General features: G+C 43.5%; 1 protein-coding gene across 1 annotated transcript in view; it reads right to left on the reverse strand.

Annotated features, from left to right (window-relative positions):
• LOC146796448 (uncharacterized) overlaps nt 1–17,254 on the reverse strand; it is a 174,902-nt gene that overhangs the window by 106,455 nt on the left and 51,193 nt on the right. Inside the window, exon 2 of the mRNA XM_085629024.1 lies at nt 7,714–7,814. Within this exon, the coding sequence (XP_085485150.1) occupies nt 7,714–7,814 (101 nt within the window). The remainder of the gene's footprint in view (nt 1–7,713; nt 7,815–17,254) is intronic.

The following is a 17,254-nucleotide window of genomic DNA, read 5'->3' on the forward strand; positions in this document are numbered from 1 at the left end:
TCCAGTCCCCTTGGTGCAGCTGAGGGAAAATTTGGTGCAGTGCTAACATCCGAAATTTCTCTTTGCGGATGAATTTGTTCAAAAGCCCTAGGTCGAGTATTGGTCTGTATTCTCTGGTAAGGCCTCTTTTTTGTGACAGAAATTACGAGATTAGATTCCTTGCTTTCGTTGTGGAGCAGGGACTATTTTTATGGCATCCTTCTGCAGAAGACTGTTCACCTCCTCTTGCAAAAAGTGGTGTTTGGGGAAAATAATTCTCGAAAAACACTGATGGAGGAGGGGATTTCAATCTGAGCAAATTGTAATTCTGCACAATATTCAGTACCCACTTGTCTTTTGTTATTTTCTTCCCCTCGTCCAGGTGAAACATAATACTTCCCTCCACCGGAGTGGTTAATGGGAATGGGGGAAGCCATAGCTCATTGTTTTGCCAATTGCTTCGTTGCAGAAGATGCTCATCTTGCAGCTCCCCTTCCTCGACCAGGCCTCCGCTGATGGAAGTGAGACCTGGGTTGAGGTTGATGCTACGTCGGCCAGTGAGAATTTGAACCATCTGCTGAAAAGAGCGCCGGTCATAGGGTTGGAACTTACGACAAAACTCTTTTTGTTTCTCTAGTACAACGGCTTTCAGAGTGTTCAACTCCGTTTTCATTTTGGACATCTCATCATCTGCATGAGATCCAAAGAGAGATGTGCCATTGAAGGGGAGGTTGACAATTCTCCTCTGTGCCTCAGATTTTAGCCCCGTGAGGTGCAACCAGGCTGAGTGTCTAGAGCAAATGCCATGGGAGTAGCCATGGGAAGCAAGATTTGATGCGTCAGCAGCTGCACTAATGACCTGGTTTGCCCCCAAGCCACATTCCTGCAGGATTTCTTGGAAATCTTGCTGATCTTCTTTAGGAAGCTTCTCCGTGAATTGGGCCAAAGAGACCTGTCATAGCTCCTCAGGAGAGCAGAGGCACTAGTCACTTTCATTACTGATGCCGCTATGCTACACATCCATTTTTCCCAGAAAGTCCATTGGTTTTACTGTCCTTTTCCGGAGGGACTGTGGAGAATGTTGAGGCTGGATGTGTTTTCCTGGCTACCGCCACTATGACTGAGTCTGGAGGAGGATCCGATCGAGAAAACAAACGGGTCCTGATCCGGAGCCTTGTACTTCTTGGAAATACGTGAGAGAGCGGAGCCCACTGTAGCCGGAGTCAGGAAAGTTTGCATTGCTGGCTCTTGCAGACCTGGGACCAATGGAAGCTGAGGCCTTGCCGAGGATCTGTGGTGCAGGGTTTCGAATATGACTGAAGAAGACACCTTAGGTACCGACATATCAATGTTCAGTTTGCTGGCACCCTGGCATAGAGCCTTATTAAAAGTCCCTATATAATTGATGGGGGACACTCTGGCTGGAGGTGTCGCAGACAGTGTTGGTGAATAGTCTCTTATAGAAGAACTTGAGGATGTGGACCATGAAGGGGACCTCCGCCTCCTTCTTTTTGGAGTGGGAGAAGGATGAGATCCAGATCGTCCCCTTGTCCTGGATCGCGAGCGTCGAGCCGATGAAGACCTGGCTCTCCTCGGAGACCGGGGTGAAGAAGCCCTTGTGGATGTATTAGGAGGAGGCCCAGCTGAGACCCTGGAGGGAGAATACGTTTGGGGGAAATTCGAGCCCGGACTTCTCTGTGGAACCTTCCAGTGTTGTACACTCTCTAGCCATCTTGGGGAAAGATTGGCAGGAGGCGTCTTCTCTCCTGGAACCGGAGGTCCTTCCGGTGTGATCTGCACAATACGAATGCCAGGCGAAGATGACACTTCTCTCGACATCAACCGTAAGGACCTCGACGTCGACCGTGGTCTTTCTGGCACTTGAACTGATGGTACCGAAGGATTTTTCCCCCTCGATGACGAACGATGTGTCGCCTTCAAAGTCGACCGCTTCTGCAGCGAGACATTCGGGGACTTATGTCCATGTGAAGATGCTCTCGACGCCGGTCTCCCCGACTTCGACTGTCTACGAGACTGTGATGGAGTCCTCGACGTTGACCACCTGTAGGCTTGCAGCGGTGCCTTCGCCATCGGCCTTCTCGACGTTGATCGTCTACGGGACCATGATGGAGTCCTCGACATCGACCGCCTGTAGGTTTGGGGTGGTGTCTTTTACGTCGATCTTCTGGACACCGACCGCCGTGACAGCAGCGGAGATCTAGACACCGACCGGTGTCTCGACACCGACGGATGCTTCAACGCCAACCTCGACTTGGATGTGGACTTAGGTCTCTCGGGACCAACATTCTTCGAGCCCGAAGTAGTGTGCCTCGACATCGACTTATTTTTTTGGCGATGGAAGCTCTCGTCATTTCGTTGGCGATCTGTCCGTCAAAGTCAATGCATGCCTTGCTTGCTTTTCTGACGTCGATCTCGACGCCGAAGGCGAACAATCAGGAATTTTCATCCTTTTTGATGCTGGGGAAGCTGATCGATGCAGTTTTTCGTGTCTTTTCTGAGAGGAGGGCTCTTTGAAGGCAATTTTGCTCTCAAGTTAACTTTTAGAATGTCCTTTTCCTCTTTCCAGCAGGGTATGTAGTCTTATCTTCTCCGTCACACAGAGTTCTTCTGAAGAATTGCTGGCAGTAATAACATTTTTCTGGATTGTGTGAAGATGGCAAACACACAATACAAACCGAGGGTGGGTCTGATTTTGCCATTTTCTACCCACAGGAAGGACATTAGTTAAATAAAGCTGGCCTTTCTAACAAAAAATAGCTCTCAAAATTGTCAGCAGTCACAAATGTCAAGTGAAGATGAAATAAACCAACTTCTGACTAGAATATATCAAAACTTTACAAGCTCAATGCTCCAGGATCCTCACAAAAGGAGCCGGAAGAAAGAACTGACCTGTCACCTGTGGTGCATGATGGGAGCAGGGGGCTCCTGGAGGTCTTAAAGGCATGGTGTTCCAGGTGCTGGGAAGTCTTAAAGGCAAGGTGCCAAGTTTTTTGTACTGTGATGTTTTTTCATCTATGCAGCGTATGGGCTAATTTCCTGCTATTACTTATTGTTTTCTCTGAAAATAAGGGCTGTCTTGGAACATTATTGGAGTGTATGTTCTCTATTAGAGTATTCATATGAAAAATTATTTTCTTAGTGAGAAATCCATGTAATTTTGGCATATTAGCCTATTTGAGGTATAATAGGCTGCATGTTTATATATGTATACATGTACATATGTATGTTTTTGGAGGTACTCTGTACTTTTTTGCTAAAACATACACATATATATGTATTTTTATATATGCTCCGGGGTCCTGCACGTGGGCGGGGATTATTCAGTGCTTATGATTATTGATGAGTATCCCCTGGAAGAGAACCATCATAGTATTAATCAAAAAGTATGAACATTAGCATGCATCTCCCACTGCATGCATATCGTATTGTGGTAAGTGAGCCTTCTGGTACTCACTGCTACCTCTGTGTTATCAGAGTGTTATTATATCGTGATGAAACAAGATGCATCTATTTCACTCAGTGCCTCTGTGAACATTCCCTTCAGTTATGAAAGTAGGGACATTTATTACGTGGTGCCTTTCTTCATGTTCACTAATGAACAGTGATTCCAGGCACTTTGATTTGATTTGTTTTGACTCTTGTGACTTAAAAAGAAAAAACACGGGATTAAAAGGATGGATGCTTAAAGAGATGGATGCTAATTGTTTGAATGGGGATGTAAGAACCTTTTCACATTTGCGAAATACACACGCTATACATAATTTTCTCTCACAGATAATTAATGCGTGATTCTAAAACAAAACATGCAAATTACTCACATGCACAATAATGTGGATTATTGGTGAACATGAAGAAAGGCACCACGTAATAAATGTCCCTACTTTCATAACTGAAGGGAATGTTCACAGAGGCACTGAGTGAAATAGATGCATCTTGTTTCATCATGATATAATAACACTGATAATACAGAGGTGGCAGTGAGTACCAGAAGTCTCACTTAACACACTACGATATGCATGCAGTGAAAGATGCATGCTAATGTTGATACTTTGTGATTAATACTATGATGGTTTTGCGCATTTTTCACATGAAGTAAGCATGTGAAATGTATGTACACTAAAATATGGATAACTACATGCTCTCATTTTAGGTGAAACTCCACCAAGACTACTTGCGGGCAAGTATTATCACTGCCCCCAAAGCACCTAGTTTGGCCCAAATTATACACATATTAAGGTTACCATTAACTCAGGGAGGTATCATTACATTACCCCGATGAAAGCCCAAAATTTCAAGGCTTTGAACGTTAGAAAGGTGTGTTTAAATGTAACCCTTCCATCAAGAGGCTGTCCCGAAGGGATTTTTCAAGATGGATGAAATGTGACTGAATTTCTTGGTGCTAGTTGAAAGCAGAGCAGCTGATTGAAGGAGGGCTTTAATGAGGCTAGTGAGTTTTTTGTGGCTCATGTGAGCAGCTCGTTTTTCTAATTCATTTTTAAGATGACAATGGCATGAAACTCCATTAAAAATAAATGTAATACAGGACCCCCAGAATTTTATTTCCTTCTTTAAGCCTTACGTTCATCTTAGATTTAAATTCAGGCAACCCAATCATGTTAATTTAGAAGGTAAGTCTCAGCTGAGTAAGATGAATACTGTTTTCACAAAATGTATTTTTTCCGAAAGTAAGCGGACATCCATTTTTTATTTTTTGTGTTGATGACTTCAGAAATCCAATATTTTCATGTCAATTGTGTGTCATCCACACGTCTAAATCTTTCACCAGAACTCCTAGTAGTTCCATATACTGGTCACTGTTATCCAGTAATAATATCATAATAATATTATGTGCATTTCATGTGTTAAAACATGCTTCTATTGATTAGCATCCATACAAAAGTATTTTTTAGAATTATATGTTTTGTGAATGTGGTATTTGTATATGTTTATGGCTAACTATTTTTTCAAAATAAACATTTATCACTGATTGCTTTTCAAGGAATGTGTTGCTGAAAGTAATTACATGCTTATTGAATTGTCAAATTCATGGAATAACCCACTTCCATTTACCATGGAAGAGAGGAAGTGAGAGAGCTCCCAATCTCATGCCACATGCTTGTTAAGGAAGTGCTAAAAAGCTCTATTGTCCAGTTAGAATGACACTCGGTTCATTGTCAGAGATGGAAGGAACTGGTTTACAGGTAGATATATCACTGTGAGTTTCTAGAGGTAGATGTGATAGCCTATCTTCGTGTTGGACCAAAGATCAGCACAGTCACCAATCTGAGAGGTACTGCCAGGTTTTAGAGAAAACTGTGACAACTGACAGTGTGGGAAGCTTCTGATGAAATGGAAATCACACCATGAAGCTGTCCATCACCGAAGAGATTCCTTAACTGCTTGGTAAAGCATCTGACTGTACCCATGTATGCCTTCCAACTAGTTCCACTGATGACCAATACATGTTGAAGAGGTATCATATTCATCCTTGTGTTTTCTTTGCTAAGGAGATGTCTAAATAGGCATATTGTAGCCCAATGGTACACATCCAATCTGGTGCTTGAAATGACAGGCTTTTTAATCAACAGCCATAAACTAATATTTTTCTTTTCTTGTTTGCTTCTTCGCTCTTTTCATGTTTTGTATTGGCCTGTACTCTTTCGTCAGTCTTCTTTTCTGCTTGGAACATTTGGAGTAAATCCCCTTAATTTTCGAGGCACAGTATCTATGGATTGTTTTCTTTTTTCAATTCAAAGATTTTCTTGACATGTTTAAGTTATTATATACAACAGTTGTATGTTTTCAAAGGTCAGTATTGAATAAAGAGTTATGCTATATGCCCTCATGAAAGAAAAATTCTCATAGACGTTAGCACCAAATCCACCCCACTTAAAAACCATCTACCAAATTGCTTGCAGCATAACAGTCCGAATTAAATAGGCTCAAATAATTCTGAAACCCAGATTCTGTTGTGTCCCACCCACCATGAAAGACTGAATGACTGGACAACTCCAGATTGTATGAGATCAATCACAGTTTCTCTGCCATGTACACAAGACAGACAGAACAGAGGCTTATGGGATCCTTGAAACACGCAGTGGTGTCTCTGGCCTAAGAATCAAATGGAACAGGTTTGAGATCTACTCACTCCACAGAGGTGACTTAAAAAGTGATGTGGGAAACCCACTGATGATAGCAGAGGATGATTTCAAATACTTAGGGATACAGGTTATCAAGGACCCTCAGTGAATGTGGGACTTGTATTGGGCATCTCTGCTGAGGACACTTACTGATCTTGAGATTCTTCTGTCCAAGCGAGATATCACAAAATACTGGAAGTCCACACTGGGCCCACTCCTTCAAACATTTCTTTAAGGAAAGGCCAGACGCACCAGGATTAAAAACTGTTTTACGAAGCTTGAGGCTGCCATTACATACATACTAAAAATTGTGTGAACCCTGGCTGACCCACTTTGGGATTTACTTGTGATTTATATACGTTTCATACTGAGAAGCTGACCTGTCAATGTAACACAGAGTACTGGTCAAGAAGTAAGTTATGCTGGTGGCTGCTCAATACGTATCTTCTGTGTTGGTGTGCCACTAATTGCTTATTTATGTCTGGATATGGTATAAACAAAAAAGTGTTGCTGGATCAGTGTGTTATGTTAAAATGTTTTATAGAACACGCAATTATCAACAAGACATCCTGATGCTAAGACTAATAATCCGGAGAATTGGGGTTCAGCCTGTTCTTTCTGCGTTGAGCTCTAAGCAATCCTTTTCTATACATATGGCTGCTGCTTTCATACAGTCACTAAAACTGGAATGTATTAAGGTGAACTTACCATGCATGACCAGAATTATTTGAGCATTGTCTGTGTAAGTCATCAGTTACAGCCAAAATGAACTGATTGGCCAGGTTAGTAAGACCACGTAAACGCTGAACAGAGTAGAACTTAGCGATGACCCTTGTGGGGCACCACTCTCTAAGAAGAAGATGTATAGGGAGCTAGCGTAACTACATGGCGATGGTTCTTCAGGAAGGATAAGAGCCATCCCAAAGCAACATCAGTAATCTTCAACTCATCAAGAGGGAAAAAAGGAGTATGTTATGCAATACAGTATTAAAAACTGCAGACAGATTTAGCAGGATGACACTCCACTCTTGACTTGGATCATCTGCAGCCTGTTCATCAGGATTGTATGGTAATTCTGTTCTGTGATGTGCCCAAAATAAGATGAATGGCAACTTATCTGGAAGACATTAGTGCATCCCCCGATCGCTTGTTTTCGAAGTAGAATTTCAGTTTATTTTTGAAGAAGTTGCCACTGAATCGTTGTTGCGTTCTTTCGTGGAATCATAAGTGGAAGAGTCTTGAAAAGTATGCTATAATGATCTTGTTCAATATTCACCATCCATTTGTCTCTGGTTATGCTTCATATTCTTCTAGATAATACACAAAACATATCCCCAATGGTGCGGAAAAAGTAGGAATTCATGATATAGATTGTTAATGTCATTATTTAATATTTTTCTGCTTTTAGCATCAAGAATAAGTGAAAATGTTTTAAAGACAGTAAGAGTAGGTAAAACAAAGTTTTTGATTTTAACCAAATGCATACAAAACATTATTTCCAATTTCAGATTTTACTTTAATGCTTATATCTTGAAACAATATAGAGTAATGATGGTAATGATGGTACACTTACCTTTCCTTAATGACTTCTATTTTACGCTTTTTAACTACGGAAGTACAGCTTCTGAAAGAAGGTCCTCGAAGTGTCTGGCTTTGCACCAATGTCTCATAAAACTACATTTTAAAAGGTATGAAAAAGCTCAATAAATGTATTGGCAATTCCTTCTCTATAAAATGCCAAAATGGCTAAATTAAAATTACTATATTTAAAAAATGAAATGAGTTCAGTTAGGAAAATGTACCTTTATAATGAATCTGATCATCTAAATCCTTCCTCTCTCACCTTCACAACTGCTGGGAATTGCCTGTGTACTACATGAAGGACAGTCAAATGTCTCGTAGAGAATGATTCCACTTTAGTGTTTTTGGAACAACACTACAGATTAAGTATCTTATGATGATCCATAAGAAAACAAGTTACTTACCTTTAACTTCAGTTATCCAGTATTGGTATCTTTCATAGATTCAAATGCTTCAATCTTCCCCGCCGTCGAGGTGGGAGTCTCATGGTATAAATAAACATATTTATAATAGTAGTAACACATATCATAATATGCTATAATGCACTGCAGAGTCACTGCAGTAGCCGATCCCTGTCCTTTCGTAAAAATAGAACCAAAGTTTAAACACAGCCAATCAGGCTCTAGTACCCTCTAGAACCCTCCACAGAGAGGCAAGTCCCTCAGATTTTCTAGCACAAGTGACAAGAGTGATATATAAGTAATAAGGGAAGACTCTCTGGGGAGGAGGGTGGGTCGCATGTGAATCTATGAAAGATACCAATACTGGATAATTGAAGTTACACGTAAGTAACTCGTTTTCTTATCCAGTATTGGATCTTTCATAGATTCACATGCTTGAATCAGAATAGCTAGCAGTTATACAATTTTAAACTTAGAGGATGGTGGGTATCATATGAATGGCTAAAAGATATCCTCATAAACAGATATACATGTACATATCTACTTTATATGTATGACACAATATTTTTGTAAAAAGAAAAATTCTTATCCTCATATCACCGCAAAGCGTCTGCAATACTTTATGGAGCAGCCCACTGAACTATTTGCCCTGCGGCCCCTGCATTCGCTCAGGTTTGTATGCCTTACCAGACCAACACCTTTGTTGGTGTCTTGGTGCAATCATTGGACTAGAGAATCAATGCCCAGAGATCTTCTCCATATCATAAAATCAGGCCAAATATCAGGAATCAGGAATAGTCCCCTTCTCCACTCCCTGGTCAAGATGTGCGATTTTAATAGCTGCCCTAACCCAGTCTTCCACCTTTGGGGGCAAAGGATCCCTCCATTTTATGCAGATTTCCCTTCTGGCAATCAGGATCAGATCAAATAAACCTCTATGCGAGCGCTTAAACAGCTTACTTACTTCGCCATCTTCTCGAAATAGAACAAGAGCTGTTCAGGGTGATCTCTCTACCAAAGATACCCCTGAAGGAGATCTCGATTCCGTCCTTATAATCCCTCAGCCTCAAACATTCAAAGAAGATATGAAGTTCCTTAGCTCTTATACAGTCACATCTTTGACACTTGGAAGGGGGGCTAGGGGCAAACTTTGCAACTTTAACTGGGATCCAATATAAGCGATTGATAGTGAAAAATTGATTCTTCTTCAGATTGGCTGGCTTCACAAGGCTATAAAGGAGCCTCAAGTAGTGGTCCCAGACCGTCTTAACGTCACACTCAAGGGAGGACCCATCCCAGACTGAATAGGGAGGTGCACTCTCCTTCTCGACCGCCTCCAAAAGCTTCTCATACAACTTAGAGACTTCCTTGTTCTTAAGACTTACATCTTGAAGAGATAGCTCCAGTTCCCAATCGCCACAAACTTCCTTTTTGGCGGCTGTTAACCAGGAAGAAAGTTGAATGAACTTGACCCCGAAGAAATCGTTTCCGATCTCTGCTTTTAGGACCTCCTATGGGTGCACGCCCTCTGATGTCATCAGGTCTGACCATTTTATAATACCTGCCTTTCTGATTGGTACACTCAGGCTGTCTTTGATACATCGCTGGGTCCCAGGAGAGTCCCAGCTTGGAACTAGGTCGGAATAGTAACCTAGGCCCCACCTACTCCTGACCTTGTACCACAAGCGAAGGGCCGACCTCAGTATTTTTAGACAGACTATATTAAAGTAGCTGGGGGCCCTGAACTTATATAGGAACCCATCCTCGCCCCCCTGCCTTACCATTTCACCTAGGAGCCTCCTCCAAGTAGAGTCGTCCACCTTGCCAAGCAACATCTGGATGTTTTTTAATTGAAAAGCTGCACAGTACCAATTAAAATCTGGCAGAGGCAATCCCCCCTTAATAAGCCTACGTCTAAGTTTTTTCCATGCCAGCCTTGCACTCTTATAAGCCCATATGAAGCTTACAATCTGCCCCTGAATTTTATCGATACCTGGTTTAGGGAAACCAAGAGGGATGGCATTAAAAAGGTAGGTTCATTTGGGGAGTATAACCATCTTTGTTAAATTGCCCGTCCAATTATGGTTAGAGGGAGGTTTTTCTATCTTGCTAGTAATCTGTCTATTTCTCTTGCTACACTATCTAAGTTAAGTTGTGGATCTTATCTATCTCATTGATAATTATGATTCCCAGATATTTAAACATGGGACTGACTTTCCCATCCCAGTCTTTGATGTTCTAACACATCACCTCAGTTTTCGATGTGTTGACTAAGTATCCTGATAGGGACCCAAATTCCTCTAGGAGATATTCAACCCTTGGCATAGAAACAACAGGGTCGGCCGTGTACAGCAACAGATCGTCCGCATGGAGCATGACCTTATTGCTGTAAGATTGGGATCTAAATGAGATTACAGAGACCTCAGATCTCAGCATCTGGGCCAGTGGCTCTATGTATATATCGAATAACAGAGTTGAGAGGGGGCAGCCCTGTTGCGTTCCTCTCAATATATTGAAACTGGATGTCAAAGCCCCGTTTAACAAGATCCTAGCTGAGGCACCTTCGTAGCTCACTTTTAGAGTATATTGGAAGGTAGGTCCAAAGCCCATTGTTCTCATCACTTCCCACAGGTACCCCCAGCATACTCTTATCGCACGGTTTGGCCGCATCTAGGGCCACCACGGCCAATGGCACAGAGCGTTCGGTGGCACGATCTATGGTGCCAATGAGCTGCTGGGTCTGCTCTTGTGTATACCTCTTTGGGTTGAAGCCCTTATGATCATAATGTATTAGTTGTGGGGCAATTTTGGCCGATCTCCCTGCTAAGATGCTCATAAAGATCTTATAGTCTGCATTCAGCAGGAAGATTGGGCTATACGTATCCGCTCGCGAGGGATCCTTAGAAGGTTTCAGGATAAGTACGATTGTTGCCTCTTTCCAAGACCTAGGAACTTGACCCCCTAGTTGAAAGACCAAATTGAACAGAGTTTCCAGGGTCAGCACCAGCTCCTCGATCAAAAGGTTATATAACTCATTGGGAAGTGCGTCCGTGCCTGCCGCCTTACCATTCCTGCTTTTACTAAGGCTTAAGCGAATCTCCTCCCTTGTTATAGGGGCATCCAAAATTCCATGGCTATTTTATGTCAAGTTTGTTAGGTGTATCTCCCTTAACCAGGCCTTAAGGGCCTCCGGGTCTGGGAAAGTTTCTTCCCTATATAACGCAGAGAATAGTGAGACTAAACAGGATTGCATATCCTCCACTTTATTGGAAACATCCCCATTTTGATTCACAACTAGTTGGCTTATATGGTTTCTAGACCGATCCACTCTATTCTTCCAAGCCAACAGCGTGCCCGATTTCTCACTGTACTCAAAATTGTGCATTGATCTTGTATACCATTGTACTTTACACCTCTGGTCTAACTTGACCCTATACTCCTGACGGGCCTCTTCTAACAGTTTCTGTACCTGTGTGTTTGCTTCGACAATCCCAAGATGCATCCGGAAAAGATCTGCTTCTAGTGAGCCCACTTTATCATCCATTTTTATTAGGATTAGAGATTCCGCTCTGTTTTTAGCACATGTAAGACTGTGTATAGTGCCCCTGATGAAAGCCTTAAAGGCATCCCATACCACATCTAGGGATGTAGACCCGATATTAACCGCAAAGTAGCCCATACATGCTCAGTTAAGTGCTTCTGCTATCTCCGGATCAGTCAACATTACTCTCTTTAGAGTCCATCTTGGCCTTGGTGACTGACAGTAGCCCGCAAGGGAGATACTGATCGCAGCATGGTCTGAGATATGACTTGGAAGAATATTAATAGAAGTTATCGATTCTGTGATGGATTTATCCACAAAAAGATAGTCTACTCTGAAAGTTAAATCCTTGGGTATTACCCCTTATGGCTCTCCATACATCTGATAATGCCAGATCGTGCATCATATTATTTAAGGCCTAACGGACTGGAGGAGAATCATCATGCTGACTCTGATTCGATCTATCAAGCAGGGGAAAAAGCAAAACGTTAAAGTACCCCTCCCCCCACCTCCAATTATCATGGGAGCAGTGATTTCCATCAGGCTCTATTGGAGATTACATAAATTAGTAGGATTATCAATATTAGGGCCATAAAAAGTTGCACAGGCTAGCTCCATCCCTCAGAAATCTAAGAGAGCAATAAGCCACCTCCCGGTTTTATCAGTCTTAACAGATTTTATAACACAGCCTGCCTCTCGTTTAATCAGTATAGCAACCCCTGTGCAGTGAGCCGTCTTCTCTGAAGAGGAAAAGTATCCTATCCAAGAGTACCGAGAAAAGATGGCTCGACTCTCCGTGATATCCAAATGGATCTCCTGGATCAGACATATTTGTGCCTTACTCTGCTCTAGATATTTCATGACCAATCTCTGCCTGTGCTTGCATCTAAGGCCATTAACATTCCATGAAAGGAATACTAACTCGTTAACTCCCATTGTCAAAGATCTTCCATCTAGATGCTATCTAAACTAGAACTAAAGCTTTTATTTTCTCCCACTGCTCCCCACCTCGTGCTCCCCCCTCACCCATCTCCCCTCCCAACCCCTGTGCCCACTCACCCCCCACCCCTGGGAAACCCTCCCTACTATAATAGGGGTAAAGCCTAATTGGCCTCAATCTACGGGTATAATGAAGCACATTTGTATCGGGACTCCTTTCACCCTCTTTTTCCCCCCACTCCCCTAAGTGCCTGCTCCCTTCTTAATTTCTGCAATCAGATCATCCGCCTCCTGCACTGAGCGATGCACATACATATGGTTGTTCCACATTGTGCGAAGAAAGGCTGGGAATTTTAACTGTGCCTTAGCCCCCAGTTTGTTCAGTTCCTCCATCGGCTTCCCCATTTCCCATTGTTTCTGGGTGGTCGTATGACACACATCTGATCTTTTTGAAAAAGAGAATGATCTGGCAGACAGGGAGCCTTCCTTGAGAAGTATAGACAAGATTGCCTCCTTCGTAGTATACGTGAGAAAGTTTATCAGGATTTTCCTCTGCTTCTATCTCGTAGGATTTCTCTTATAAGGGTCCTGATGAACCCGCTGAATTTCCGAGGAGAGATCTATATCCGATCGGTTGTTTAGGGGCGTATCTGGCAACAGTGAAACCACAAAGGCCTTGATGTCAGACCCTCCTAAAGCTTCGGGGACATTAATCAGTCTTAAGTTGTTCTTTCTTGCGTGATTCTCAAGACGTTCTAAGTCATCCCTCATTTTTTTATTTTGCCTTACTAATCGGATCATCTCTACTGAAGAGGTGTCTGGTTTCTGCTTTATCTTAGGGATTTCCTGCTCCAGTGTATCAGTTCTTATGGATACTTCTTCCAGCTTCTGTGCTAAAACTGCGCAAGAGGCCTGAATCGCCACTTGATTATTCTCAGAGACTCTGAGTCTGTTTTTCATCTCTTCCTTAAGAACAAGGAGAATGTCGGCCAAGGACTCTGGGGCTGTCTGGAGAGCTTGACTAGTGCCCGGGCCAGACTGTAAAGGTATTGCCTGCTCATCCTGGTTGTCCTCCTCTCGCAGCTCCAACACAGTGAACCTATTTGCAATGGTGATTGAGGGACGCATGATCATTCTAGGACTCCTGTGGTCCACTGAGGACGGAGGCGGAAAGGCTGAGTGGGAGGGGGAAGAGGGGGACAAAGAGGGGGACAAAGTGACCTCCTGAGGCTGACTTATATTCACCTCCATCCTAGTAAGGTTGACTATACTGGGGGCACTTTCTTGAATAGGGATGGAGACTGGAGCAGCGAGAACTTTATAGTCAGATTTTATTGAGGGTTAGATCTTCACTTTTGATAGAGAAGCCTTCTTTCCTCTGCCCCTGCTCCTAGGACTTTTAGCAGCTGTAGAGAGCGTGACCCTCTCACTTTTTTTAAACACTCAGGCAACTTGGATGGACTCTTAATTGTGTTACCTGGGCCACTTGTGGGGTGAGGGGTGGGGGAGGGGAGGGCACCGGAGCTACCAGCTCTGGAAGGGAGATAGGTTGCGCACCCCTGGTGCGAAGTGTGTACCTGTAGACTTTTCCTATGGGCAGGGAAGATCTAGTTTGCGGATTCCTGTCCCTCTCCATAGGGAGTAGGCCCTCCCATCCTCCTAGCCCCTCTACAAGATGACTATCACCTGAAAGATCCAAGAAAACTGCAGGAGAATCCTGCGTAGACAGAGGTGTACCATTAATTGAGGCCAGAGACGCTGACAAAAAAGCCCCTGTGGCTCCATCTACTTGGGGAACCGTCTTACCGCCTCCAACGAACAAGTTACTTACCTTCAGTAATGCTTTTTCTGGTGAATACAATATCTGCCTGTGGATTCCTCACCTTCTGAATACCCCCTGCGCCAGCATTCCGCGTAAATTCTTTCCTAGCTCTCCCACGTTGACGAGGACGTCATAATAGCACGCCTCCACTCGTGACTCCATATGACTTCACCAGAGCCATAACAGGACCTCGTTGGCGTGCTGACGTCAGTTCCACCCATTTTTTCCATGCCACCGAGGCAAACGGGCGGACCAACACATTTCCACATGTATACATAGTATACTATATATAAACAAATACATAACCAATAAAGGCACGGAGAAATAGCAACAGATCAAGCATTTCTCACTATTAAAACATAAGCATGATTAAGACATATTAAAAACATTCATGTCAAACAGTAAAAGCATTTTTTGGTAGAAACAGGTGGACAACGGGGAGGACCGTGAGGAATCCACAGGCAGATATTGTATCCACCAGAAAAAGCGTTACCGAAGGTAAGTAACTTGTTTTTCTGATGGATACATCTGCCTGTGGATTCCTCACCTTCTGAATAGAATCCCAAAGCCGTACCTCTCCCGGAGGAGGGTGTCCACCTGACTAGACCAAAAAATCTTGCAAAACAGAACGAGCAAAATGACCATCCGTCCTAACCACCGAATCCAAGCAGTAATGCCAGGGCCAGACTGGCCATAGCGGGCACCGGGCATTTCCCCTGTAGGCCGCTAGGGTGGGGGCCGGTTTTGGGCCCCTGGGGGGCCATTTTTGTTACTGTGGGTCGGCAATATTGGCCCCCTGTAACAAAATCGGCCGAAACCGTCCCTCACAAATTGCTCAGCTGCACCCCCCCCTCACCCCAGGGGGGGGGGGGCGGCTGAGCAGTTTGCCAGGGCCGTTTTCTGTTCCCAGTCCAGCCCTGAGTAATGCTTTGCAAAGGTATGGAGGGAGGCCTAAGTTGCTGCTTTACAAATATCAATAACAGGAACACCTCTAGCCAAAGCAGAAGAAGTAGACTTAGCTCTGGTGGAATGAGCTCTGATACCTTCAGGAGGGTCCTTCTTGGCCAAGGCGTAGCAGATCTTAATACATAAAATGATCCACCTTGAAAGTGTCCACTTGTACACAGCTGTCGCGACAGAGATATAGGTTAACACTAAACTGGTCAGCCGGATACAGCGGGAGTGATGTAAGATGCTAACTTTCCTCGTCCCCCTATATGAGACCACCTGCGAGTACTAGAAAACTTCAGCAGATAGGACCACAATAGGGAAAGGGGAAAAAAAAGGGACAAACGAAACAATAAAGTTGCAGCAGTTAAAGTATTCAAATGAGCACTGGCGTGGAGTTGTGTAGCTCTCACTCCTATGGGAGCCCCGCGTTTTCTGTATAAGAGACACAACACACCACACATAAGTTCCCACACAATTCCTTCAATCTATATCAATGTAAACTATGTGCTGTAGTTCACTTACTCTTAAAGCTGCTGCACGCATTTCATAACAAAAAAGGCACAAAAAGAAAAAAATAAAGAAAGGAAAACAAGTAATGTTCATATCACTTCTTTCAGTCCTTTCATTAGTACAAAGGCAGATAACGTTCTGAAAGCAGATAAAGCAATGTACTTATCTGTTACCAGGCAGACCTCTGGTAATTCGTGTCTGTATCTCTAAAGGTTCAAAAGATAAGATTCTTCTTTTCTACACAAAACTGCATGTAGGATAAATGTACAGATGGAATCCAATCCGAGCCTCTCAGCAGCTCATGCTATTAAGGGCATAATCCTTCTGGGTTCCAAAATCCTTGAAGCGCTTTCTGTGAAGGTTATGCGCCCCAGCGCAAAGTAGTGTAGACAGAGAGCGCTCCCCTGCGCTTTGAAGTATTACGTGGGAGCTCTTCCTTTATCCTCAGGAAGTGCTGCCGTGCGCGACCCATATTCCGTTTCTCACACGGAACTGGAAGGGATGTCTTTCGGTTGAAAGCATATCCGTGTGCTTTCAGGAGACAAAGTAATGCGCCCCAAGCGTGAAGGAAAATGCAACGTTTAAGCGCGTCCGTACGCTTCAACATGAGGATCTTTTGTTTCCCTCAGGGCGAGGCAAGAGCGAAGATCGCGATCCGGAGGGGATTGGGAGTGCCTTCCTCCTCAACGTGATTCCGTAAAATTCCAGGAAAGAATGCTCCAAAATAAAGCCGGTCAGAATGCCGGACAACGCTGCACTCGGAAATCAGGTGACAAGCACCGGTAACAAAGCAGGAGGGGCTTAAGTAGGAGAAGGAAGACAGACGTGAAGATAGGACTACATCCTCCCTAGGCATTCTGGGAGATGTAGTTTAGGCATTCATTCCCCCATTCATGCCTACGATTAAACGTGACAACAGCTCTGCCTTTCATTCGTCCAATGTAGCCCACAAAGAACTGGTCGTCCAGTCTCAGATCTCATGTTCTGTCCAAATAAAAGCTGATAGCTCTCTTAGGGTCCAAACGATGAAGTCTCTCCTCCTCCTTGGAAGGGTGAGGGGAGGATAGAAGGTAGGTAAAGTAATGGACTGTCCCATATGAAAAGGAGTAACCACCTTGGGAAGGAAAGCAGCCCTGGTCCTTGGAACCAACTTATCTGCATGAATGGTCAAGAATGGAGGCTTCAAACTAAAAGCCTGAAGCTCACTTACCCTCCTAGCCAAGGTAATGGCAATCAAGAAAACCTTTTTAAAAGAAAGAAGCCTCAAAGGACAAGTATGAAGAGGCTCAAATGGAGAACCCATTAAAAAGGTAAGAACGAGATTCAAATCCCACTGAGGCATAATGAAAGGAGTGGGAGGAAACTTATT

Source organism: Triturus cristatus, chromosome 10 (genome assembly GCF_964204655.1).
Source record: "Triturus cristatus chromosome 10, aTriCri1.1, whole genome shotgun sequence".
In the NCBI taxonomy this organism is placed as follows: Eukaryota; Metazoa; Chordata; class Amphibia; order Caudata; family Salamandridae; genus Triturus; species Triturus cristatus.